General features: G+C 55.4%; 1 protein-coding gene across 1 annotated transcript in view; it reads left to right on the top strand.

Annotated features, from left to right (window-relative positions):
• MMAB (metabolism of cobalamin associated B) overlaps positions 1-10,849 on the top strand; it is a 17,869-nt gene extending 7,020 nt beyond the window's left edge. Inside the window, exons 3-9 of the mRNA XM_021703501.1 lie at positions 2,419-2,512; positions 4,460-4,517; positions 6,566-6,638; positions 6,862-6,959; positions 7,327-7,391; positions 9,051-9,110; positions 10,515-10,849. Of these exons, the coding sequence (XP_021559176.1) occupies positions 2,419-2,512; positions 4,460-4,517; positions 6,566-6,638; positions 6,862-6,959; positions 7,327-7,391; positions 9,051-9,110; positions 10,515-10,614 (548 nt within the window). The 3' untranslated portion in view covers positions 10,615-10,849. The remainder of the gene's footprint in view (positions 1-2,418; positions 2,513-4,459; positions 4,518-6,565; positions 6,639-6,861; positions 6,960-7,326; positions 7,392-9,050; positions 9,111-10,514) is intronic.
• The last annotated feature ends 14,081 nt before the right edge of the window (positions 10,850-24,930 follow it).

Genomic DNA, 24,930 nt, shown 5'->3' with positions numbered 1-24,930 from the left:
TTTTTTTAGTGCAGCTGATCTGAATTGATAGATTTTTTTTTTTTTTTAAGATTTTGTTTATTTATTTGACAGAGACACAGCGAGAGAGGGAACACAAGCAGGGGGAGTGGGAGAGGGAGAAGCAGGCTTCCCGCAGAGCAGGGAGCCCGATGCGGGGCTCGATCCCAGGACCCTGGGATCATGACCCGAGCCGAAGGCAGACGCTTTAACAATTGAGCCACCCAGGCGCCCTTAAAATATATATATTTTAAAGATTTATTTATTTGAGAGAGAGAGAACGCATGCACGAGTGGGGGGAGGGGCAGAGGGAGAAGGAGAGAGAATCTCAAGCAGACTCCGCTCTGAACACAGAGCCCAGTGCTGGGCTCGATTGCGTGACTCTGGGATCATGACCTGAGCCAGACACTTAACCACCTGAGCCACCGGGGCGCCCCAGATGCCTAAGATAATGCCTAAAATATATTAAGTGATAAAAGCCAGTTGCAGAACAATCCAAATAATTGAAATCCACTTGGATAAAAGTGTGTGTATGTGTGTAGGTATGTATGTGTTCAGATAGGCATAGACTATTCTGAAAGCTTACATCTTGGAATATTACCTGGGAGAGGGATTGAGGATTGAGTTTTGCGAGAGAGGAATGAACAGAAGGGTTTTCATTGTTTATGGTACATACTTTTATTCTATCCTATAATTTTTTGTAATGAGCATAGATTACTTTGATTATTTAAACAATACCAGAATGGGATGCCTGGGTGGCTCAGTCGGTTAAGTGTCTGCCTTCGGCTCAGATCATGATCTCGGGGTCCTGGGATTGAGCCCCATATTGGGCTCCCTGCTGAGCAGGGAGTTTGCTTCTCCCTCTTCCTCTGCTGCTCCCCCTGCTTGTGCGCACTCTCTCTCTCTTTCTCTCTAATAAATAAGTAAATAAAATCTTTAAAAAAAATTAACAATACCAGAATATAACGTACAGAAAAAAAGTGAGATGTGGAAGAATATGTCAGTGTGACACATTTTCTAAAGTTTAAAACTGTGCAGATCACTAGTGTATGTGTATTTTGGGGGGGTCTATACTTATTCAGTAAAAGCGTAAACAACATGCATAGGATGTATAGTATGTTTTTAATGCCACTGAACTGTACTTTTAGAAATGGTTAAAATAGTAAATTTTATGTTATGTATATGTTACGACAATAAAAAAAAAAAAGGAAACAAAATGTGCCTAGGGACAACAAACAGAAGGTAGTGTTGATACCCTCCAGCAGAGACCTCTAAGGACAATGTAGTCAAGTCAGTTGGGGTCATTAGCTCCTTACGTGGCATACAGTGGGCTCAGTAAGAAGATGCTGGAAAGGACTCATTATAGGACTGGGCTTATGTTAGCTGATTGGGGGAGAGTTCCAGGAAGTGGGGCTTTTGCTGTGGATTGGATGCTGTCAAGAAGCAGGCCTAATTCTCTAGTGGGGTTTCTTAAATCATTTTTAGCTGGAAGGTGGGAGAGACAAAGAGAGGCTGAATCTATAATTGATAAAGGAGCAGCAGTCCCTCGCCTTGGCCAGAAAATGGGGGTGTTTGGTCATTGTTACAGTTTGGACAGTGTTCTGGGCTCAGACGTGATTATGGAGGCTCTTGTTTTGGTCTTGATGTGTCACAGTCCAAATGGGGCCATCAGATGGTGTTCTGTGAATTCGTTCGAGTTCCAGCAGGAGAACATCACAGCCCACCTGTGAGCGCCAGGCCAGCTCCCGGCTGTGGGGAGCAGATTTGCTCTTTCTCCGTGGTTAGGGGAGAATGGTGGCAAATTGTGACCTAGGCAGAGATACAGAGAACTTCGATTTTATATGAAATATAATTATAATGTATACATAGTATGTATCTCCATGTCTTATTTCTTTAGCAGGATGGTGAGTCCATGATTTTGAGGCTTAAAATAAAAGCATTATCAGGAAAGAAGTGAGGGTCATGGTTACCCTTAGAAGTAGCAACTGAAAGGGGGTACATGGGGGCTTCAGGGATGCGGATCAGATTCTAGTTATTGATCTGGGTGATCACAGGTATATTGAGGTGGTGGCAATTCATCAACATGTACACTTAATTTTTTTTTAAGATTTTATTTATTTGAGAGAGAGAAAGAGCCCGAGTGGGGGGAGGGGCAGAGGGAGAGAGAGAATTTCAAGCAGACTCCACGCTGAGCGGGGAGCCTGACGCGGGGCTCGATCCCAGGACCCTGGGATCATGACCTGAGCTGAAGTCAGACGCTTAACCGACTGAGCCCCCCAGGCGCCCCCAGCTTGTACACTTACGATTTGAGCATTTTTCTGTGTATATGTTCTACTTCAGGTGGAAAGTTTTTTAAAAAGAGCGTATCAGGAAAATAAAAAAAAAAAATCTTAACTTGAGTGGCTAAACATTTTTTCACAGGGTTTTCTAGCACCTTCACTGGAGAAAGGAGACCTAAAGATGACCAAGTGTTTGAAGCCGTGGGAACTACGGATGAATTAAGTTCAGCCATTGGGTAAGGCAAACGGGATTAGCCTTGAGGTTGAGTTTGAATTGGCATCAGTCAGTGTAGTTTACGTGTAGCTCTCGAGAGTGCTGGCTGGTCCCCCGGGCTGCCAACACTCGAGGAACCCGCCTTGGCCTGGCAGTGCAGGGGCTGGGGGTCAGTTCCACAAGGCTCCCGGGCTGCAGGCTCCTTTCCGTTCCTGCCCTGCCTGCCCCTTCCTGGCATCCGTCCCATGCATGTGAAGCTGCCGGCCCCTCCATCCCTGACTCCCCCACCCTCCAGGCGAGTACGCTTCTCAGTGACAGGCCTGTCTAGGTGAGATACTCGGGCCAGATAATGGCAGGTGCAGAGGGTCAGAGGGTCTGCCAGCAGAGTAGAGAAGGCAGACGCTTTGGTCTGTGTGTGAAGGTGGGAGGTGAGGCACAGGATGAAATGGGCAGAGGGGAAGGAAGGTGAGGTGGGCATTGGCTGTTTAGGATGAGCAAATCAGTAAGCTGTGAGCCCCCAGTCCGTGTGGGCAGGAGACGGGGGGCATCTCAGTTGTGGATTCTTTGTCAGATTGTGACCAAGCACCTCCATGTGCCAGGCGCGGCTCAGCAGGGTGACCCAGCCCACATGCTCCGTGGAGCCCGCAGTCCGAGGGGGCCGGGGAGCAGACAGACACTAGAGGGGCATCTACAGGCGGTGGGGGCCTGATGGAGCAAGCTCCGAGGAGGGGCTGACACCTGGCCTGCGTCATGGGGACATCCTCGGTGCCGATATTCCTGAGCACATACTTTGTGCCAGGCAGGGGGATACTGCTGTGCCCAGGGCAGATGGTGTCCGGCCTGCAGAGTTGTCCCACACTAGATGACAAATGACACGTTTGTCTGTTTAGTTCTGACTGTGAGATGAACTATGAAGGTGCACTGGTGGTTCTTCATTGGCCCTTTTGAGGCCGTTCTCCACCCTTGTCTTCTCTGGTCTGCCCAGGAGGTAGCCTACATCACGTGGTGACGCTTTCACCCTCCCCACCCCAGTCCCCTTGTCCTCTGGCTTCTGGGTGGGTCCAGCCGATGGGAGGCACCAGCAGGAGACGGAACATTGGTGGAGACAGGTGTGGGAGCATTTCTGCCCCTGCTCCCCAGTGACTCTTGCCCAGCCAGCTGCATGGCTTCGGGCAGTGGCCCCCCCAAGGTTCCAGCTCTCCTGGGGTGGTAGTGCCTTTGACCCTCCCTTGACCGCCCCACCTGTTCAGGCCCCTGCTTTTGCTAATCTTTGCCATCCATTGTCAGTTTCCAGAACTCTTCCCACACTCTGTTCATCGTCCCCTCACCAGACTTTCCTCTAGGAACCCTGTGAATGCGCCGCTGACTCTTCCCTGCCAGGACCCTGCCTGGTGCAGAGAGAGGGAGCAGAGTTTGGAGGGAGGCAGGAGCCGGGGTCCTGACCTGCACCTGGGGTGCTTGGCTTTCCTCGTCCCACCTGCCTTCCCAGGGAACTCCTACTCAGCCTTCAAAGTCCCACCTCCAGCACCACTTCCTCCAGGAAGCCCTCCCTGAACCCCAGCCAAGGCCAAGGTTCTCGGGACCCCGGCCCTTTCCTCCAGAGCACTAACCTCAGTCTGCAACGTCACATTCAGTCACGTGATACCCGATTCCCACCTCCCTGTCCTGCTGAACACAGCCTGTGTCCCTAGCGCTCACGCTGAACTGCCTGGACCGGGCCAGACCAGGCATTGAAAAAAGAAGTGTCGACTGGATCAGTAATGAGTATAAGAAAAGGCATTTTGAGCAACACACACCCGATAACCAAATGAAAGGGTCTGACATTCTTCTCGTCCCCAAGAAAAATAAGACTGTGTGTGTTAGAGCTGCATTAGCTAAAGGACCTGCACCCGGCGGACCTGCTGCCTCATGTAAGGGCAGGGCCCAGGCACGTCATGTTAGAGGCAGATTCTTTTCTTTTTCCTCATAGGTTTGCTTTGGAATTCATTGCAGAAAAAGGCCACCCATTTGCTGAAGAGCTTCGGAAAGTGAGTAGCAGCGTTGGGCCCCACACTGGATATGTGTCCGTGTGGCCGGGTGGTTGTCACTGCATTTGCCATCTGACCATCTCTTCCTCTCTGTGCCACCTGGGGCTAGTCACTCTTTCTCTGGGAGCCTCAGTTTCTCCACCTGCCAAATGGGGACACATATCATCCTCCCTCCCAGGCAAGGGGTGAGACAGCACCCGGGGGGGCGGGGGGAGTGTAAAGTGCAGTGGACTTGACCCAGGGCGATTCCGGCCCCTCCCAGGGGACGCTCGGCAATGTCTGGTGTTATTTTTGGTTGTTACACATGGAGGCGGGGCGCTACCGGCATCTGGGTGGCAAAGGCCAGCGTCCTACCGTGCACAGGACAGCCCCACACGAGAGAATGCCTCGGGCCCGAACGTCAGCAGCCCCAGGGTGGAGAAAGCCAGGAAGGCCCGCTTCGGTAAGCCCTCAGCCAGCGGACTTTGTGGTCATTAGTATTCGTGTTCTGCTCCTTAGGAAGCCTGGAGGCTCTGACCCACAGATGGGACTTCAACAGTGGAGACAGGCACGTCCCCTAGAATGCACAGGACAAGGTTACAGTCTACAGGGTGACCTGAGACTGGAAGCTGCTCCCTGCACGGTCAGCCCTGCCCGCTTCAGTCCTCCAGGCCAGGCTGGAGCCCACTTAGGCTCCTGGGAGCAGACAGAGGGCAGTGAGGGGGCTGCAGAAGGATGGGAGGCCTCAACTGCCAGAACATTCTGTGAACGAGGCACCTTCTGTGCACTGGAGGATGGCTTGCAGCCTCACGGTGGAGGACTGGTCATTTCTAGATCTTGTGCTCATCTCTGAGTGGAGTTTGCGGAGGGAAAAGGCTGGGGAGGGGGCGCCAGTGATGTGATGAGCCGACCTGTGCTTGAGGCTCCTGTCCTGTGGGTCACAGCTTCGACGTCACCTGCTCCGGGGCCTGGGCTGGCCCCCTGGCTTCCCGCGGGCACCACAAAGAGTGTCAGATGGTCTGATCCTTCTGTCTCTCCCCACTGGCCTGGGCCCCCCGAGGGTGCGGACCGTGACTTTCTCACCCGGGAGCCCCACCAGGGCCCTGCTCGCTGGGCATCTGGGAGAACACCGGGCCGCCCGGGCCCTGCTGTCTTCACAGAAGCCTGTGCCTGGAGGTCCGTGCCCACGTGGCATGGGGCCAAACCAAGACCCTGAAAGGGCCGCTTGCCCAAGGCTCCCCGGCTGGGAATCAGCGGAGCTGGGGTCCGATTCCCAGGCCGGTGCCGGCTCCCTCCAGTCCTGGGGGCAGACGCTGCAGGGGGCCAGCCCCGGGGTGCTATTGCTCCGCCTCCCACCGGAAGCCCCAGAGACACCAGGCGCTCGAGGAACTCACCCAAGTGGCAGCCCACGGAGGGTTCCGGGCCGCTGCTGGGTGGGCTCCCCTGTGTCCTGCTCCTGGCGTGCTGTCACAGTGGCCCTCTTCACCGAGGCCGCAGACCCCCACCTGCCCCACGGCCCCCCTCTGGCTACGCGCAGTGTCCGAGGCTGTGTTTGCAGGCGTCATTGGCCCAGGCCCGGTGGGGCGTTTGTCATGCAGGGCTGACCCCGTTCTCACAGATACTTGTCCTTCATGATTTAGAAAGCACTGTCACGTTTGGGGTCTTGGCCGAGCTGTTCTAGGTCAGAAAACCAAAGCTGTCAGTTTAGAGAAAAGGAAAAACGTCATGGGGCCCAGGCCCCAGGGAGATGAAGACCGGGTGAGAAGACCATCACTGGGCCATCACTGGGCGCTTGTCGCTCCTCGTCGGGCTGACCCAGATATCCCCGAGGGACCCAGGGCCCCTCTCAGCAGAGCTGGCGTCCAAGGCAGATGTGCGGAAGGTTCAGCCGACTTTGTTAATGCGTTAGCCTCGGAGGGCCGGCTAGCCGAAGGATCGGATAGTCCCCGTCAGGCCAGACCCTGCGCGCCTTGCTGGCATCCGGTAGCCCCTCTGCGCAAGGAGTCCCGTCATCTCCGCTTGGCGGGCCACGAGTGGATCTTCATTCTCGCCTTCTGTCGCTTCCCCAGATCCAGTGCTCGCTGCAGGATGTTGGCTCTGCCCTGGCGACACCACGCTCCTCAGCCAGGGAGGCTCACTTAAGTAATCTCTCTGTGCTTGGAGGGCCCAAGGGGGTGGGGCTCCGTCCTGGGTGTCACCTGGGTTCCCCCGGCAGCCTGGCCCCTAGACCCCAAGAAGGAAGGACCTCCTGAGTCCGTGGGAGGGGTTTGCAGAGCCCCTGGGCAGAAGGGACACAGGGGTGGTTTCCTTGGTCTGGCGGGCCGTGGGTCTCACGGCCGTGTCCTCCTGCTTCCCCCCCCCTCAGGACATGCCGCGTTCGAGGCAGGGCCCATCCTGGAGCTGGAGCAGTGGATCGACAAGTATTCCAGCCAGCTGCCCCCGCTCACAGCCTTTATTCTGCCGGTGGGTACTGAGGGGTCTCATCTGGGGGGGGCTGCCGGCCAGGCGTATTCACAGAAACACACAAGCATTGACTAAGTCCCCTCTTTTAATTTTTGTCACTGACAGAAGCTGTCCCCCAGCTTCCCAAGTCCCCTCCAGATCCTCACCAGTCTCTCCCCCAGCCCTGCCCACTTTGCCTTTGGAGGGGGGTGCCCAGCAGGTGCGCCCCTGCAGGGCCCCTGGAAGCAGAACACTGCCCATTGGGGTGCGGGGCCCTATGTACCTGTTGGCCCATCTGTCTGCCGTGGGCACGCCTGCCCCCCTCCCCGACGCCGCCCCGCTCCCCCCGCTCCCCCCGCTCCAGCCAACACCCACTCTCTCCCTCCAGTCCGGAGGCAAGGGCAGCTCCGCGCTGCACGTCTGTCGGGCCGTGTGCCGCCGAGCAGAGAGACGGTAAGGGGGCCGAGGGAGAGGGTGGGGGGCCGGTCAGAGCAGCAGGTAGGCCCAGGGGGGTCGGCTCCATGCGGCTGGCCCGCCATCGACAGACCTCCACCTGCCACCTTCACTACCAGGCGGTCACCAGCCAGACCAGGTCTCTGTCCTCAGAGCCCTGTGTTGCCGAGGGCTGACAGTGACCCGGGAGCCCACGAATGACAGATGAGGTCACCACATCAAGAGCAGAGCTTCTAGAGAAACAAGAGCTTATGGGTGAACAGGGTAGGAGGCCAGGAGGAGGCCCTGGTGGGTTTAGCTGGTTATTGATAATTCCACTACTCACGAGGCATTAAAGTCAAAAGGCTATTCGGTGACGCTCTCTCCTCCCCTATGCCCTGGCTCCGCGTCCCTGGGGGTCGATGTAAGCGGGGCGGTCAGAGCTGGGCCGAGGTGAGGGGAGGACCCCACACCGTGGGCAGGGGCTGTGGGGCACGTGCTGTGGGCACAGGGAGGGTCACGCTGTGGGAGCCAGGAGTTGAAGGCTTGGGGGGCGGGGTGGGACAGTGTGCAGGGTGAGGGGACAGCAGGGGCAGAGGTGGCCCTGCACGGGACGGACACCGAGGAGGCCGAGTGTCTGGATCCAGAGCGAGAGGGTGTGGGGCACGATGAGGCCAGAGGCCGGGCAGAGCCTCGTAGGCGCAGAGGGGTCTGCCTCTGTCCTGAGAGCCATGGGAAGCCATGGATGGGGTGGCACGAAGGGACCCTGCTGGCTGCTGGGTAGAGAAGGGCCCAGAGGAGCCCCCATGGCTGTGGGGGGCCCAGGGGGGAGGCTCTCTACAGACCAGCCAGCCGCGGTGCCGACACGTCCGACATGGAGTCAGGGAGGGGAGGGGCCCCCAAAAGCTCCGATAGCCTTTTCAGAGAAACTTTAAAAGAGCTCACTGCAAAGCCTCCATCTGCACTCAGAGACCAGCTGCCAGCGGCTTTACAGAGAAGTGGAAGTAAAGCACCACTTGGATACAGTTGGCAGGGCTGCGCTGGGCACTTCCTATTCCTTCTTCCATTGATGCCTCATGATAACCTTGGCAGAGAGGAGGTGGCAGCCCCCAACATACGGGAGCCAGGAAATTGGAGCTCTGAGAGGTGACATCCTGGCCAGGGCGGGCAGCCAGCTGGTCCCGAGCAGAGTCCAACCCTGAGCTCTGTCCACAGCCCCACATCATAAAGCTTTCAAAAGCTCATGAAGTGGTTTGCCAGAGAGATCCTGGGTAACAGAACTGTGGCCTCAACAAATTGGTCACTCGTACAAAACCATCCACCTCGGCAATGCTCATAATAGCAAAAATTGGAGAAACCCAAAGGCCCAACGACGGGGCTTAGTCGAGCGGAGGACGGGTCCTTGGTACCGGACAGGGAGGTGGAGACGTGCCTGTGGGATGAAAAAGCCCCTTGGGCAGGGGCCACAAACCCAGAGCCTCGGTTTGGGGGGAGCAACCCCAAGGGTTCTGTGGCAGAGGGGACGCGCAGGAGGGGCCCAGCGAGGGCAGACAGCAGTCCACTGTCTGGAACGTCTGCAGCCAGACCGGCAAGGAGCTGCTTCGGACTCTGGAGGTGCTGGTGTGGGACACAGCCATGGGGCCCCCGGAATGTACGTGATGCGGTTTCCTCTCCTTCCAGTGTGGTGCCTCTTGTCCAGATGGGTGAGACGGACGCTAACGTGGCCAAGTTCTTGAACAGGTACTCAGATGGAATTCGGGGAGTCCCAGGCCTCTGAAAAACTAGGCCGATTGTAACAATAAGGCCAGGGGCCCCGCACACTCCTTCACTCCTTTCACACGCATGGAGGGTCTGTGGCGTGCCCAGTGCTGAGCCAGTGCAGGGACGCTGCACCGTCCCTGTCCCTGGGGAGGTGAAGGTCTCACTGGGAGAGGCTGTTATAAAAACTGGTGGCACAAAACATAAAAACAAAGGGACAGTGTGTACCAAGGGGCCCGTTTCAGGTTTGAGGGACCAGGGAGCTCAGGCAGGGATCTTTCAGCCCGTTCCTGCAAGGCCCCGGGGCTATGTGAACTGAGAAGAGATAGCCGGGCCAAGCCAGCTCAGGGCCATTGGAGCCCAGGGCCCCCGAGCAGGACCCAGTGAGCTGGGCTGGCCCCAGGGAGGCTCCACTGGATTCTGTTGCAGCCTTGGCTCATGCAGTCCCAGTGTGGGCAAGGTCAGGGCCTGGGGGCAGGCTGAGAACCCAGGGGCCCCTGGGAGCTGTCCTGGGTGTCCAGAAAGTGACTTCACAGCCTGGGTCTGGCCCCTCGCTGTGGTCACTCTTCCCACTGGGATGGGACCTGACCAGTTCCATTCTTCCTGGGAGGTGGGTGGGCCCGAAGGGAGTGAGGAAGGTTCCATTCATTCTCATAGCAGTGACCTTTGGGGAACATTAGAGTCCCGTAGTGTTGTGTGGGCTGGGCCAGTTTGTTCCCTTAACGAGGAAGGCGGCACTGAGCAGATGAGATACAAGGATGTCATCACCCCCCAGGAATGGGGGACGCCCAGAGCAGAATGTCTTCCGCTGCCCCCAACCCCTGTCCCCAGAGAGACAACCAGGCATTAGGAGGAGGGAGGCTCGATCCCAGTGGGGGCGTGGGTCAGGGAAGGTTCCAGCAGGACCTGGCATGGGGCTGGCCTCAGAGAGTAGGATTGGGGCCGGGAGAGGTGGAGGAGGGTGGTGGTCAGTGCTCAGCATGAAAACAAGGAAAAGTGGGGGACAGTTGAGAGGTGGGCGGCTTCCTGAACTCACTGCAGCCACCCTAAGGGCAGGCTGGGTGTTTCAGTTTTGGGTGTCTGAATCCCGGCCACTGGAAGGTGCAGAAAGCAGCCCAGGAGGGGCCCAAAGCCATCAGCCCTGTGAGGCCAGGTGGAGATAGCGGCCTCATGCAGCAGGAACTGCCCGAGCCCTGGCGCGGAGTCACAGAAAATGGCCTGGAGGGCCATCCATCAAGCCCAAGTTGGCTGAGCACCCACTGTCCCGCCCAGTGCCCCTAGGGCATGTGATTTATATTTCCTCCTTGAAGGCTAATATGGGAAGGACCCGGTTAGCATTGATCTCTTATTTCAAATCATCCCGTTGACTTCTCTCTGCCCCTCCAGACTCAGCGACTATCTCTTCACGTTAGCCAGATACACGGCCATGAAGGAGGGGAATCAGGAAAAAATATACAAGAAAAATGACCCGTCGGAGCGAGCCTGAGGCACGTGGAAATAATGCAAAGGGGGAGATTGGCAGACCCCTCGAAGGTGAAGAGTTTGTCCTTCCTGTCCTGATTGCTGAAGATCTCAGCCAGGGGCGCTGGGCGAGACTCCTGCCGCTCCCCTAGGCTCTCCGGGGTCGTGGAGGAAGTGGGAACAAATGAACTTGGTATTGCAGAAAATAAGGTAAAGTGATTGCTGTGCAAGGAAGAGCCACGTAGAAAAACAATAAAAGTGGGAAAAGCTCGAGCTGTGTGCACGCGTGCGTGCGTGTGTTGAGAGCCCTTCCACTGCGGGCTCAGGGGGCGTAAGCATTTGGAGCCGTACCAGAGGCCCCTGGAAGTGGAACTGTGATTTAGCCATGCCACAGGGGCTGTAAGTGTCACGTTTATAAAGGGGAAGGACAGCTGCAGACACACGAGGTGTGCATGGCAGGAGTGCAGCCCAGAGACCCCCCCCACTCCCGGCGGGGAGCCTTCCTCCCTCGGTGGGGGGGCAGGGGGCTGAGGGGCGAGGTGCGGAGACCCTGGGCAGAGCACAGCATGGCTCAGAGGAGGACTTCTTTCTCTGCTGGTCTCGGCCTCTGAGATCCATGCCACGGCTGTGTTTTACATCTCTTGTCACCCCTCCCCCCCCCCAAACGACCCTGCCAGGGCCAGCTGTGTCCTTGGGAAGGGGATATTTATGCAGGGCAGGGAGGCGGCCCGAGAATGTGGAGACTGCATGCCACTAATTGCAGGAAATGACTCAGGAAGGGCAGGCTCTCACGACCTGTCAGGGCCCAGATGCCTGGCGGACTCCGTGCGGCACTCACTCGGTCACCGAGGCCCTGCTCAGCGCCAGGCCCCAGCTCGGCTCAGGGAGCCTGCTCACCCTGGCTGTCCTAGCCAGCGGCTCCGCGACGGCGACAACCATCGGTCACGTGCAGACTTGGGCTCTCACTGTCACCGCTGTGCCGGCGAGTTTTGCCGAAGAAATAGGTGCATGGCATCCTGCTGGGTCGCTCCCTCGGTTCCCGGTGGGCCGGGGTGCTGGCGTGCGGGGGAAGGCGAAGGCCCTCCCAGTGGTTAGCGCCAGGTCTGGGCCTCGGCAGGCGCCCGGGGCCAGTGAGCAGAGCGGAGCACGGCCCCAGCACGACCGAGGGGCTCAGCACTCAGGCCGGGCCAGGGAGGCACTCGCCCCGGGAGCTCGCAGGGACCCGGTCCACTCACTCCGGATCTTCCTGCAAGGAGCAGGACGTAGATAGCGAAACGACAGCCCCTTGCTCCTAGCCGTGGTCAGACACCCTCCAAAGGACGAGAGGAGCGCTTTGAGTAAAGACAGCATCAAGTGAGGCTTCGGAACAAAGCAGTTGGCCTCTTGCCAAATCCCGGCCCCCCCTGCCCCTGCTGGGAGCGGCCGGTGCGGGCCTGACCTTCGCTCTGTTCTCTCCGGGTCGCCAGGCCCCGCCTCAGCTGCCGCCTCCCAAGGGCGGGCAGACATCCCACCCCCCCACCCCCCCTCCCCACCCCCGCACGGGCCGGGGTGCAGGGGCCACCTGTGTGGCCAGCCTGGGGAAAGCAGCAGGCCTGCTTTGCGGGCCCGGACGATGGACTGGTTAGGAGCTGGCCCGTCCGCAGGGCCTCACAGAGCCACAGTGGAGCCCGAAGCAAAAGGAGACCTGCGTACCCCTGCGTGCACGCGTGCACTCGCCGGAACAGCCTCCCGTGTCTGGAACCTAGCGGGAAACGTTAACGCAACGCTCCGCTGTCAAAACACACGAAGTACAAAGCCCGCGGTGCCTGGTCTGTTTGCACACTGCTGTCAATGCTCACAAGGGACAGCCCCCTTGCACACTAGGGTGGGGCAGGTTTTACTTAAAATTCCCATACCTCCGGGCGCCTGGCTGGCCCAGTCGGAGGAGCGTGCGACTCTTGATCGCGGGGTCGGAAGTTTGAGCCCCGTTGGGCAGAGAGATTACCTAAAAATAAAAATTAAAAAACTTGTGATTCCTCATTGATCATAGGTCTTTTGCATAGTTTTGATCCTTTAAAATAGCACGTGAAAGTTGTATTTACCTTGATTCCTGGGGGTTTGGGCGCTCCCCTACGCGGGCTCGCCTGCCTCCCCCCAGCCCTGCCAGGCCCTCGGGGACACATTTAGTGCCCCTGCAGAGAGCAGCTGGTGGTTGGATAGTGCAGCGGAGAGAGCCGCACATAATCATCACGCCAGCCAGCACCGGGGAGGGGTTTAAACCACGTGCCAGGCCCCGATCCTGGGGCACCACGGACATCATTCTCGTTCAAACCTCACAGCAACCCCGAAACAGCCACTCTCTGCAGGGGAGAAAACCGAGGCTCGGGGGAAGCCCCTTCCCTGTCTCAGGGAGTCAGCACCAAGGTGTGGGCCCAGGAGGGGGCCTTGCGACTCCCCCGCCCCCACCGCCCCTTGACAGCCGTTTTAATCACGACCTGGGCCACCGAGAACAATGTCAGACGCTAATAGATTCTGCTGTCTCATTTCTCAACCTGGTTTCCCTTAACTGCTATCTCCTGGCTATTGTTAATGTGCATTTCTCACCGAGTAATTTTCTCAGCCCAAACTTGTAACACATCCCAATGACAAACGTCCCGGTTCCGAATCCCCCGTCAGCTGCAATGTCACCCTTGCCTCCTCCCCGACACCTTCCCCTGACAGCCCATCCAGTTTTATGATCGCTCTGTCCCAGTTATCACTACTGAACCTTTAAGAATCCAGACACACTTCAAGTTTAATTGAATAAAATCCCTTGTATAATAAATTCCGCATGAATGCTACATAAATCAGTACCTGGAAGGATTTGTGGCTCATCCCTGCCTGCCTTCGCCGGGGCTCGGCAGTCTCCCTGGCAATCCTGGACCCAGGCTGGCCCGGTCTTGCTTACTGAGATCACTCACCTTTGCAGCCCAAGTGGGCGTGCAGTCTCCTTCTCTGGGAGTCCCTCGTGGAAGGCCATGCTTGAGCCCGAGCAGAGGCAGGGGACAGCCAGGTTGGGGACACCTGAGGCCGTGGGGATGTCCCTCGTGTTCTCTCGTACTCCACAGAATCAGACACTTGAGACGCTTCTGATGGAGGCTACATGCATACTCTCCCGAGACAGATGCGCGCACACACACATGTTCACAGGATGCGTACAATTAGAGGAAGTCCACGGAAGCCCCAAGTAAGAATCCCCACTTTATTTTTTTTTTTTAAGATTTTCATTCATTTGACAGAGAGAGCACAAGCAGAGGGAGAGGGAGAAGCAGACTCCCCACTGAGCAGGGAGCCCGATGCGGGGCTCTATCCCAGGACCCCAGGATCATGACCCAAGCCGAAGGCAGACACTTAACAGCTGAGCCACCCAGATGCCCCAAGAATCCCCACTTTAAAATAACCTGTGCAGTCCCGCAGAGCTCCAGCCTTGCAGCCTGAGAAGCAGCATTCTGGCCTGGCCGGGGAGGCTGCTGGATGGCGTCTGACGCTCCCAACCATGGAGGGCAGTGAACAACAGCCCGACACAGCTGGGCATCAGCCCAGGCAGACTCGGTTTCAAGACCAGCTCTGAAACTTCCTAGCTTCATGATTCTGGGTGGGTCACTCCATCTTTCTCAGACTCGCTTCTTCATCTGTGAAACAGGAAGGACGATAATATATACCCCATAGATAGAGGCCATTAAGAGAGGTCAACATAAGGCAGTACTTAAAAGGACTTAGGTGCGCCTGGGGGGCTCAGTCGGTTAAGCGTCCAGCTCTTGGTTTTGGCTCAGGTCAAGATCTCAGGGTCGTGAGATGGAGCCCCACGTCAGGCTATGTGCTCAGCGTGGAGACTGCTTGAGATTCTCTCTCTCCCTCTGCCCCTGCCCCTCCATGCTCTCTTTTTCTAAAATATCTTTTTTTTTTTTTTAAAGGACTTAGCATGGCCCCTGGCAAGTTAACTGTTTTGGTTTTTTTTTTTTAAGATTTACTTATGAGAGAGAGAGAGAGCATGAGTGGGAGGGGCAGAGGGAGAGGGAGAGAGAATCCTCAACCAGACTCCACGCTGAGGGCGGAGCCCAGTATGGGCTCCATCTCACGACCCTGAGATATCGACCTGAGCCTGAATCAAGAGTCGGACGCTCAACTGACTGAGCCACCCAGGCCCCCCAAGTTAACTGTTTTTATAGTTGTTGTTGTTGTTATGACTTGAATTCAAGTTCTAGCCCTGCCGCTTCCTGGCTGAACCACCCTGAGTAAATTGTTTGACCTCGCTGAGCCTCAGTCTTTATCTTTTATGACTGGGGCTTGTGATTCAGCTTCCAAGGGTTCGGGGAATAAACCCACGGGCTTGGCACAAGGGAGCTGCTCAAGAAAAAAAAAATGTAGCTATTGTTGAGTTGTGTCTTCTCCTTTTCAAAGCACTTTCAAGTAGCTCAGGCCTGGGTGAAGCTCAGAAGACCACTAAGCAGCACCCCCAGTTGGTTTGGACTTGCTGAGGCTGGGGGACACAGGTGGCCTCCAGGGGGGCTGGTCCCAGTCAGACCAGGGGCCCTGGCTCCAGGGACACCATGCTGCCCAAGTACTCAGTGGCAGAGCAATGAGAGCCGGAAGGGAGCGCAGAGATCACTGCTCCCATTTTACAGATGGGAAAACTAAGGCCAAGAGAGAATATAGAAATAAATATTAATAATGACCACAAATTGAGTAGAGATTGTGTCCAGGCATCTTGCTAAGCACCTTACATGCAATTGTTTAATTCTTCCAAAAGCCCATGAAGGTGGTACTATTAACATCACTGTCATCTCCAAATTACAGGTGAAAAACCAGCCCAGCTTGGAGGTCACATGGCTCTAGGAGGTGGAGCTAGGCTTGAAAGCAGGGCTCTATGCCCTTCAACTCCACAACTAATCACTTACTCAACACTCAGCTACATGCTCACGTGTACCTTGGTGTGTCTTACTTCTCAGAACCCACTGAGGTCTGTGCACGTATTCTCCCCATTTCACAGGTAAGGACAATGAGGCCCGGAGAGGTGAGGTCACTTGCTCAGAATCACACAGGAACTGCTGGGGTGATGTGATGGTTATAATGATATCCTAATAAACAGCTGACATTTACTGAGCTCTTCTTGAGCAATACGAGGAATACTGAATTGAGCAATAAGAGAGCACCTTGCGTGTGCATTTAGCCCATACTCCGCCCCCCTGCCATGGCCCCCTCGGGTAGATATCAGTAGCTTTGTTTCAGATGCAGACACAGAAACTGAGGCACAGGGAGAGAGCACTTCGGCCGGTGGCCAAACTCAGACTTGAACTTGGACCTGTCTACCTCTAGCACGCTCTTACGTCTCCACAGTGGCTCAAGCTGCCTGAGGTCTCCCTGCGGGCAGCAGCGGGGCTGGGACAAGAACCCCCATTTTCAGATTCCTGGGGGGCAGCGACTTGGGACACTGGTGCCGCCGCCGCCACTGACAGTGAAGTGGGGGTGGAGGAGAGGGTATTGTAAACCCCGAGGGAGGGGACCCTACCGCCCCTGCTACAAGCTACCTCTCTCAGAATGAGAAGCAGGTACCAGTTCGGTGCGGGGGGCGGGGGCGCATAAGGGCAAAGGCAGGCTGGAGGGACGATTGAATAAACGGCAGAAAGCCGTCCAGCTGACTCAGGACCTGGGGGTGGCGGGGTGACCTGTCCGCCACCAGATGCTCCCAAGGCAAGAGCCTTCGGCCCTCACCGCTGGCCATCCGTAGCGCCCACGTCCCTCCCCCAGCAAGCAGGTGCCTTTATTTACCATCACCTTGGAAGGGTCGAACAGACATATGTTGCTAAGGGTCGTTTATTCTTGTTTATAAAATTTATGGCTTCACCTCGATTACACACTGTCAAAACGGGAAGGATTGGCCCCAAAGTCTCTTGCCGCATGACTGCCTCAGACGTGCGTACATCTGTTAACTCCGTAGGAGCTGTAGAGGAAAATAAGGTTGATGATAGCTCAAAAGCTCACTGTGCCGTCACAAGGTGTGGGCAGCCCGCCTTGAGAAAAGGCATCGGGGCGCGTAGGTGGAAAGGAAGGGGGTCGGGGCCTGCGGGTGGCCGTGCCAGGTGGCACCAGGACCCTGCCACGGACTCTCTTGGGCCAACTTTGGGTTGCCGAGTGGGAGAGAAAGAACTTGATTCTGAGGACCCTCAGGGGTCCGACCACAGGACCCGGCAGCTGGAGAGAGTTCTGAGCCTGTGGCTCTCCACCTGCAGGCTTCAGCGGGGAGAGAGAAACGTGGACTCTCTGCTGCTGGGGGGATCGGAGCTAGGGACAACCTTGCAGGAGGGCAATTTGGCAACATATATGAAAGTCCTGGAAATGTGCGTCCTTATGGCCCAGCGATTCTGTGTCCGAGAATTTCTCCAAAGGAAAGATACGTCGGTGAAGCCAGCAGGATTTTTTTTCAGGGCAGAGCTGCTCATTACAGTGAAAAACTGGATGCTCTGTCCAACAATAGGGAGCTAATTGTCAAATAAGGAAAATATTGAACAATAAGGGGCTCTAAGAAACATAAAACTACTGAAATGGATGGTGTCTATCTATTTATTACTATGGAAAGGCATCCATCTTTTAAGTAGAAAAAACCAAATCAAACCAAACCCCAGTTATCCAGTGGTATAATATAGAATGACCTGATTCCTGAAAAAGAAATAGGTGTGTGGATATACACCACAGGAAAAAAATATGCAAGGATCTGTTCCATGTGTTAATAATGCCTCCAAATCATGGGATTATGGGTGGTTTTAACTTTCATTTTTGTCTGTCTGGGTTTTCCAACCTTTTCTTTAACAATGTATTTGGGTTGGATTTGACAGAGGCTCACTTGTGTAATAAACCTAAGAAGCTGACAATTGCTTGCCATGCCTGTCATAAATCATCTACCTCTCTTGGGATGTTTGGAGTCAGAGGAGGCTGCCCTCTGGTAGCCAAAGCCACGGGGCCTGTCCAAAGTCTAGAAGCCTTGGAGAATATGCGCCTGGTCATTCTGTTGGAGCCGGCTGGCTGCCTGGAGCGCAGCTCCCATGCGGTCTGAACGTGGATGCTTAGCTTCTGTTGTAGGGCAACAGGGGAGGGAAGAAAGCTGATCACAGCCCCACTGAGGATTGCCCCTGGAGGGTAATCGCGCCCGCTTTTCATCCTTCTTTCTCTTCTGTTGGTTGCTGCATCTTTAACCTGTATGGGGTTTGAGACAGACAAAGGACATTCCCATTGATTACCTTATGTGGATTTTCACCATGGATTACCACCCTACCTTCACCTGGACAAAGTGGCACCCCAGCGGGTAGCGTGATGAGTCCAATGTGCCACAGTGAGCAAGTGGCAAAACCAGCACTCAACCCGGGGCTTCTGCGTCAAAACCCAGCTTCCTTTCCCGATGATGATTCTGCGGAGATAGTGGATGGGCTGATCCCAGGGGTGGGAAAGAAGTGCCAATGCACGGTGATTGGTAGGGGCTGCCTGGAAGGCTATGTTAAGAAGGAGCTCAAGGCTGGGTCCCCATGCAGCAGAAGGTGCTGGTAATCCATTAGTGAAGCCTCGCATGGTTTCCGATGTGTATTTGACATCTCTGGATTCCTAGGCCAATGCCCTCACAGATTTCAAAGACTGGGGACTTCAGAGGCATGTATGGTCTCCAGGCTTCCTGATAGTGGTCACACTGTCCCTCCCAGCCGGCCCTCAAAATGGCTCTCTCGACCCCACGGTTCCCCAAGACAGCGAACGGGCAGGACAGATTTCTCAGAGCTTCGAGGTAACACATCAGGGTCATAGATCTCCGAGAACCACATGCGTATAAATCTGACTAATTGATGAGTCAGCCCTGATGAGCTTGCCACCGTAATTCAGAATCTGTAATTACATTTCACATTAGAGCACACAAAGTTAAGATTAAGACCAGTGAGAAATAGTGTGACACCTCCCATCTCCCAGCTGACCCCCAGCCTCTGCCACAATCATCCCTCCCCCACCCCCTCCTGTCAGCAGGCAGGTGTCCTGGAAGCCACATCCCTTTGGCTGTTTCTTCTCTCGGTTCCCTGTGGGGTTGCTTCCTGCTGTGCTCGGCACCAGATCCAGCTCCCCTCCCTACGGTGCTGCATTCAGGGGAGGCAGTTTGTTTAGGGGGACATTTTTGAGTTTATGGTTTGCAATGCCCTCCCACTGAAGACCCCGAAGAGCGCGCCTGTAGTTGAACAACGTCAGATGGTCTTGTTGCAACACGAAAGCACACACACCCTGGGGAAATGTGGGGTGTTTCAGGAGGAGGATTTCTTCAGCGTGTGCTGGGAGTTTTGAGGGGTGGTTCAAGGAAGAAAGGGCAGTTCTGTAGTTACGTACCCTAGTAAATCTTATCTAGAAGAAGGAAGGCAGGAATGATATTAAAGCTGTAATGGTGGGGCGCCCAGCTAGCTCCGTCAGTAGAGCACGTGACTCTTGATCTTGGGGTTGTGAGTTCACAACCCACATTGGGTGTAGAGAATACTGGAAAAAAAAATCTAAAAAGGAAGAAAAAATCTAAACTCAACAATCTAACTTAAAAGAATAAAGCTGTAATGGAATATGCTGGAGGGTCAACAGGAATAGCCCCCAACCTCAAGGACCTGGCTCAGCGACCCACCTTGCATGTGCATGTCCCCACACCCCACACCCAGGACGTGATTGAGTATTTGGTCTGGGAAGTAAATTGAGTGCTCATTATGTGCCAGGCGTGGGGCATGTCTGACCTCATGGGACCTGACAGCAACCCTACGTGGGAAGAATTATCAACCTCATTTTGCAGGCTTGCAAAGGTTAGGTGACTTGCCCCAGGTCACGTAAGGAAGTGGCCGGGACCAGATATGAAGTCTAATCTACTTCCAGAACCCAAATCCTTGCCACCACCCTGGGCACCAAGCAGGCTTTTGAAGTCTTAAAAATGGCAGGAACCCTCTTGTGGATATTTGCTATGTTTGGGGACTCCCTCATCCAGTCCCTCTTCTCTTCATAGCCATGCCTCAATCCCCTTTGGGGGATTTACTTTTCCCAATGGGATACAATCTCCATGGGGGGGGTGTGTCTCTGTTTTGTTTTCAACACATCAGAAATGATCTTACGGGTTTCCTGTTAGTGTCTGGCTCTCCCAAAGTCGACCATACCCTAGTGCTTAGTTAGTGCTTGGCACACAGCAGGTGCCCGACATTTACTGAATGGATAAATGCAAGAACGACATCAGTGCCTTGCTCAGTCTTTTCTCTTTCCCTGCACTTTCCCTGAAGATTGGCATGATCGGAACGAGGATGGGTTCCTGGCTGGGGCCGAGCCCTTCCTGCCGAGTCCCAAAGAGGCTCTGCCACCGTATGCTAAGACTCTGAACGGCCCTGGCTCAGCTCTGGTTCTCTCATCCTCAAAACCTGCCAATAAATCCCTTCTCGGTCTCCATAAGGCAGAACCCCAGCTGATGGAAACCGCTCCCGATGGCTTCACAGTGTGAACCTGCCGGGACAAGCCACCCAGCTTGTCCACCAGGGGCCAGTGCTACATCCAGCCCAGAAGGAAGACCGAGGAATTCTGGCCATTGCTGTGGAAGCAGTGGCAAGTTCACAGTCATTATTAACATGGTTTGAGGGCTGAGGGGCAAGGCCTTCTTAGAGAAGACACCACCGTCCCAAATGGATCACGGTCCCAGATGCATGAAGGAGGCGCTCTGGGCATTGACCTTGTCCTCCCTGGGTCTCTGGCTCACCTGGTGAGGAGAGGGGTTCCGCTTGTTGGGATAGGAGTGAGGAGCTAAGGAAGTGGTGCGGGAGGGTCCCGAAACTCCTGCAGCCTGCCTCTGCCTGGGGAGCTTTGGTGGGGGAGGTAGAGGCAGGCTAACAGCAGAGCTGTTACACTCAGGTACACTCCCAATCCAACTCAGCCTTTTACCTCTGTAGCTGGGAATGGTGCTGTTCTGGAGATTGTCACCTCTCCCAGTTTTGCCAGGACTCGGGGAGACGAGAGCCCTGGGGTCCTCAGCAAGTCCTTAAATATGTTATAGGGCCTTACCTGCAAAGTGGGTGCAATTCTATTTCCAGCAGTCCCCTCAAGGGGAGATGGGACAGGGATGAGCACCAGATGCAGAAAGGGACAGAACAGCTGCTGGGCCTTTGCTCGATCTTGATCGCATCGTCCAGAAGGCTCTCCCACTCCTCTTCTGCCTGCTCCAACTTTGGTCAGGGCTTTAGAGTGCATGGCAAACCAGGGTTTGGATCTTGGCTCTGCCACTGACAGACTCTAGGGCCTTGGACAAGCATCTTGCTGTCCCCAAATCTCAGTTTGCCTAGCTGTGAAGTGGGCATCCTAACAGTGTGGCTCTAGGGGGCGTGAGCACAGTATGTGCTCAGGCATCTCTCTTGGATTAGTTCTACCTCTTCCGCCAGCCTCACAGTGAGCACTGTAGGGCAGGGAGGTGTCCCCAATTCTTCCCGGCTGTGCCTCCAGCACCTGGCGCAGTCTGTGTGTCTATTTTCGGATGAATAGAGGCAAGCCCGAACTCCCTGGCAATCTGGCTACCTGGGCTGGCTCCTGGCTGGGACACCCGCAAACTGCCGAGTCCAACAGGCATCATCTGTCATGGTGACAAGGCCACCCGGGCTGCAGGACAGGCCCTCACTGCCCCACACAGGTGACGCTCACTCCCTGGCACAGAGTCCCTGGGTGGGACACAAGCAGGTTGGGGAGAAGGTCATGGAGCCTGATGTTTGGTACAGGTGCCCAGAGCAGGCCATGTACCAAGAGGACAAAGCGTCACTGTCATGCACCACCCCCCCAACCGGCTCTCTTTGCCTTCAAATTTAGGCTCCCCTACCCCCCCTTGGGGACCCCTCTCCCACAGCCCCCTCGGTCTCTGCTTGCACCCAACGACTTCTAACCCTCCCCAGCTCTCCCACACTAACACTCCCCACCACACGGGTTGTCCTGCACAGATTATTCTCTGCGGCAGCAAAGCTAGTGGTTGAAGGGGGCTCTGTCGTCACAGGGACCCAGGGCCGAATCCTACCTCTGGTGCTTTCTAGCTGTGTGGTCTCATGCAAGTGAATCCACCTCTCTGAACCTCCACATCTTCATCCGCAGAATGGACTGGTTCTACTCCGGTGCCCAGGGTCCCAGGGTGGAGAATGTGAAGAACTTGCACAGAAGGCCGAGCGCAGTGCTTTGCTCGTGGCGAAGGTCCGGGGGACGACCACTCGTTGTGGTAGGACGCCCCCGTTCCTGCCCTCAGTGAGACGGGATGTGACTCCCACTGCTCACCACCTCACCTTTGGTCGGGCTGCTTCCTCCGTCCCAACTGCCTCCCTTCCTGTCCCCAAAGGGTAAACCCTCTTTCCAGGTGAAGATGAAGGAACGCATCCTTTATGGCCCCCTTCTCCCTAAACACAGATGACCCCTCTTTTGACTCAGAAGCACTACTTGTCCCATTACCATGGAGACGCATTTTAGGGTGTGACTCAGGCTCGTTTTTCAGGTGACAGCAAGGCTGGGAGAGGTGGTCAGAGCTCCCGCAGCCGGTGAGAGGCGGGGCTGGGCTTGACACCGGGGTCTGTGTGACCCCACCACCCCGAGCTGTCTGTGAGTTCATCAGGAGGGTTACTAGTATTGGAGGCGATTGTACTGATGAGGAAAGAAGGTTCAGGGAGTTGGAAACTTGTCCAGAGTCACTCAGCTGATGCAAACCAGTTTTTGATGCCAAGTTCAGGGTCTTACCCCACCTGTCTCAATGCCGGGCCGTGGCGGACTCCTGAGTCAGGAATGCAGGACCTTGGGCACCCCCAGACCTGCTGAATCAGGATCTCCCTGGTGCCTCGTGGGAGTGTGGATGTTTGGGAAGCTCGGGTTTTGATTTCCTCTGCAGGCTTCTTTGCGGTCAGAGCAGCGGGTCACATCTTCAGTGAGGTTTTTCCTGCCATCACTGGGTGCTCTGTCTGGCTCTCTTGGTGGAAGGTCTGGAAAATGACACAGATCCCATCCTGGTCTACCCAAGTCTCTGAGTCTCCCTATGGCTCAGAGACCACCTAACTGCCACGGGCTGGGAAAACCGTGAGGGGAATGTGGCTGCTGGTCCCAGGCCGGGGGAGAGGCTGGGCCGAAGTGTGTGGTGGAAGCTCAGGACATGGTGAGGGCTCAGGTAAAGGAGCCAAAAACCCGGCGCTGAGGGTGAAGTCCAGAAGAAGCCCCTCGGGATGTCCTGCTAACACCTCTGGAGGCCTCCTTGCAAGGAGTCTAAAACACAAAGATAATTCCAGAGAGAACGTCAGTTAGGTCTCTGGAATAAAATAATGGTGACAGTTACACCGACCACAAATCACCGACTGTCCTCAGAGGGCCTGGCACAGGTGGGAAGGTCATTGCATGGTGGGAAGTACAGCCCAGAGATGCCAGGGGCCTTGTCCCGGGCCTTGCAGTGAGCGGCAGAGCTGGGACGCGAACCCAGTTCCTGAGGCTCCAAACCTGCTCTGTCCAGTGCCCTCAGAGCCCCAAGGGCTCAGGCTCCAGAGTCAGTGGCGATGCAAGCCGGGCTTGTAAAAAATGTTAGCTCTCATGATGATTATAATGAGCAAGCGACTTCATCTTGACCCTGAAGACGGCCTGGCGTCCGGGAGCGTGAGTGTGTGTGAGTGAGGTGGCTGGAAGCCACGCCAGCTGGGAACGCCTCGGCCCATTCCCCGCAGGCAGCGTGGAAGAGGGAGCGGGCCTTCCCACCATTCTGCAGAAGTTCCCTGGGAGACCGCGGCCAATTTCTCACCGCCCTGCTGTGACTGTCGGTGGCTGCAGAAGCTACCGGAAGTTGGGCTAGGGCCTGATGGACAGGCCACGGGCAGCTCCGTTTTCTTCTAGTGCAGGGTGAGCAAGTGTAGGAAGAGGACTAACATCAGATGCCGACTTGGTGCCAGGAACTGAGGGGGGTGCAGGTCACATGCTGCTCCATGTAATCCCCGTGCCCCTGAAGTGGGCACTGAGATTCTCAGGAGGCACAGGCCGATCCCGGCCCCCAACCAGGAAGGGAGGGTTCACATGCGTCTCTGTGGTCCTGAGCGCTCGCTCGGCTTCCTGAAAAAGTGCACCGAACGAACCACAGTTCAGTTCTTCAGTGGCTCGACCTACGAAGTTTCCAGGAAGGAGGTCTGAGGCCTAAGGGAGGCCTGGATCTCCAGATGAACCAACCTTAGAGATAACTGGTCTGTCCATAAGACCGCCACACACTTTTACCAGCGCGACCTCTGCCAAGTCAACAGGACAAAGACCGGCAGATGGCTTTGCTGCAGTCCCAAAAACGGTGGAGTGTTTCTCAAACTGTGTTCCACCTCAATATTCTTAGGCACTTGCAAGTTCTGTGTACTAAAATTGTCTTCATTTAAATAAATTTTTTAAAAACCCACTTGTTTTTCCTAGTCGTAAGACCTTTCTCTTTGCTGTGATAACTTATAAAGGCCAAAATGTCACAGAACGAGGCTTTGGATTTTTAGGTGGGAGTGTCTCACACGCTGCCGGCGTATCTGGGGAAGTTGGTTCTTTTCCTTTGCCGGTATGAATGCTCCGTGTGAGAAAACCCAGCACACACAAACTCCTCTTGGGTGCCCAGGCATTCTATTATAAAAGAGCCGTCAGGCTTTCAGGACTTCTTTTCTGAGTCCCTGGATTTCAACGGGCCAGCCTCCTGCTCCGACCCTCTGGGGGCTCCAGGCTGGAGGCAGCGGTGAGAGCTCCCAGGAGGCTGCAGCCACCGCAGATGAGGGCAAAAGCCACCTAAGGTGGAGCTGGAAAAACGGGCCGGTTTGAGATGGGTTTTCTGCTGAGCGTAAATGTGGGCTGAACAGAATGACACAGGGTTGTGTGTCCTGCAAGTACGATCCTCAGGGAGCAAAACTGCATAGACCCCGTTGTAGCTGTAAAATTTGCCTTCATATGCTTGTGAGAGTTATGTGGATGGTTTTCAATGAACACACATCTGTTGTATCCGTTACTGTATAAAACACGTCATCTGGAGTGATGGCTGCCTCTGGAAAAGTGGGTGAGAGGGACAACGGCCTGGGTGGTGCTGGAGGTGACCTGAGCTTTATGTGAAATGTGCTACCTCTCAAAACAGAACTGGAAGCGAATAGAACATTGTCAACCGCTACTAACTCTACTTTGCCGCTAAGACTTGAGTGTCTGTTGTATTTTCCTCTGAATCGTCTTTCCACTGCGGGAGCCTATGTGCCCTTTAAGCTCCAGGCGCCCCCTCGTGAGCTCCCCAGGCATGTGGTCCTAAGGCGCTCCTTCTTCAGATAAAAAGCAGAACACAGACATCATG

Source organism: Neomonachus schauinslandi, chromosome 14 (genome assembly GCF_002201575.2).
Source record: "Neomonachus schauinslandi chromosome 14, ASM220157v2, whole genome shotgun sequence".
Lineage (NCBI taxonomy): Eukaryota > Metazoa > Chordata > Mammalia > Carnivora > Phocidae > Neomonachus > Neomonachus schauinslandi.
The sequence above is the reverse complement of the archived record's forward strand: the minus strand, read 5'-3'. Positions and strand labels throughout refer to the sequence as shown.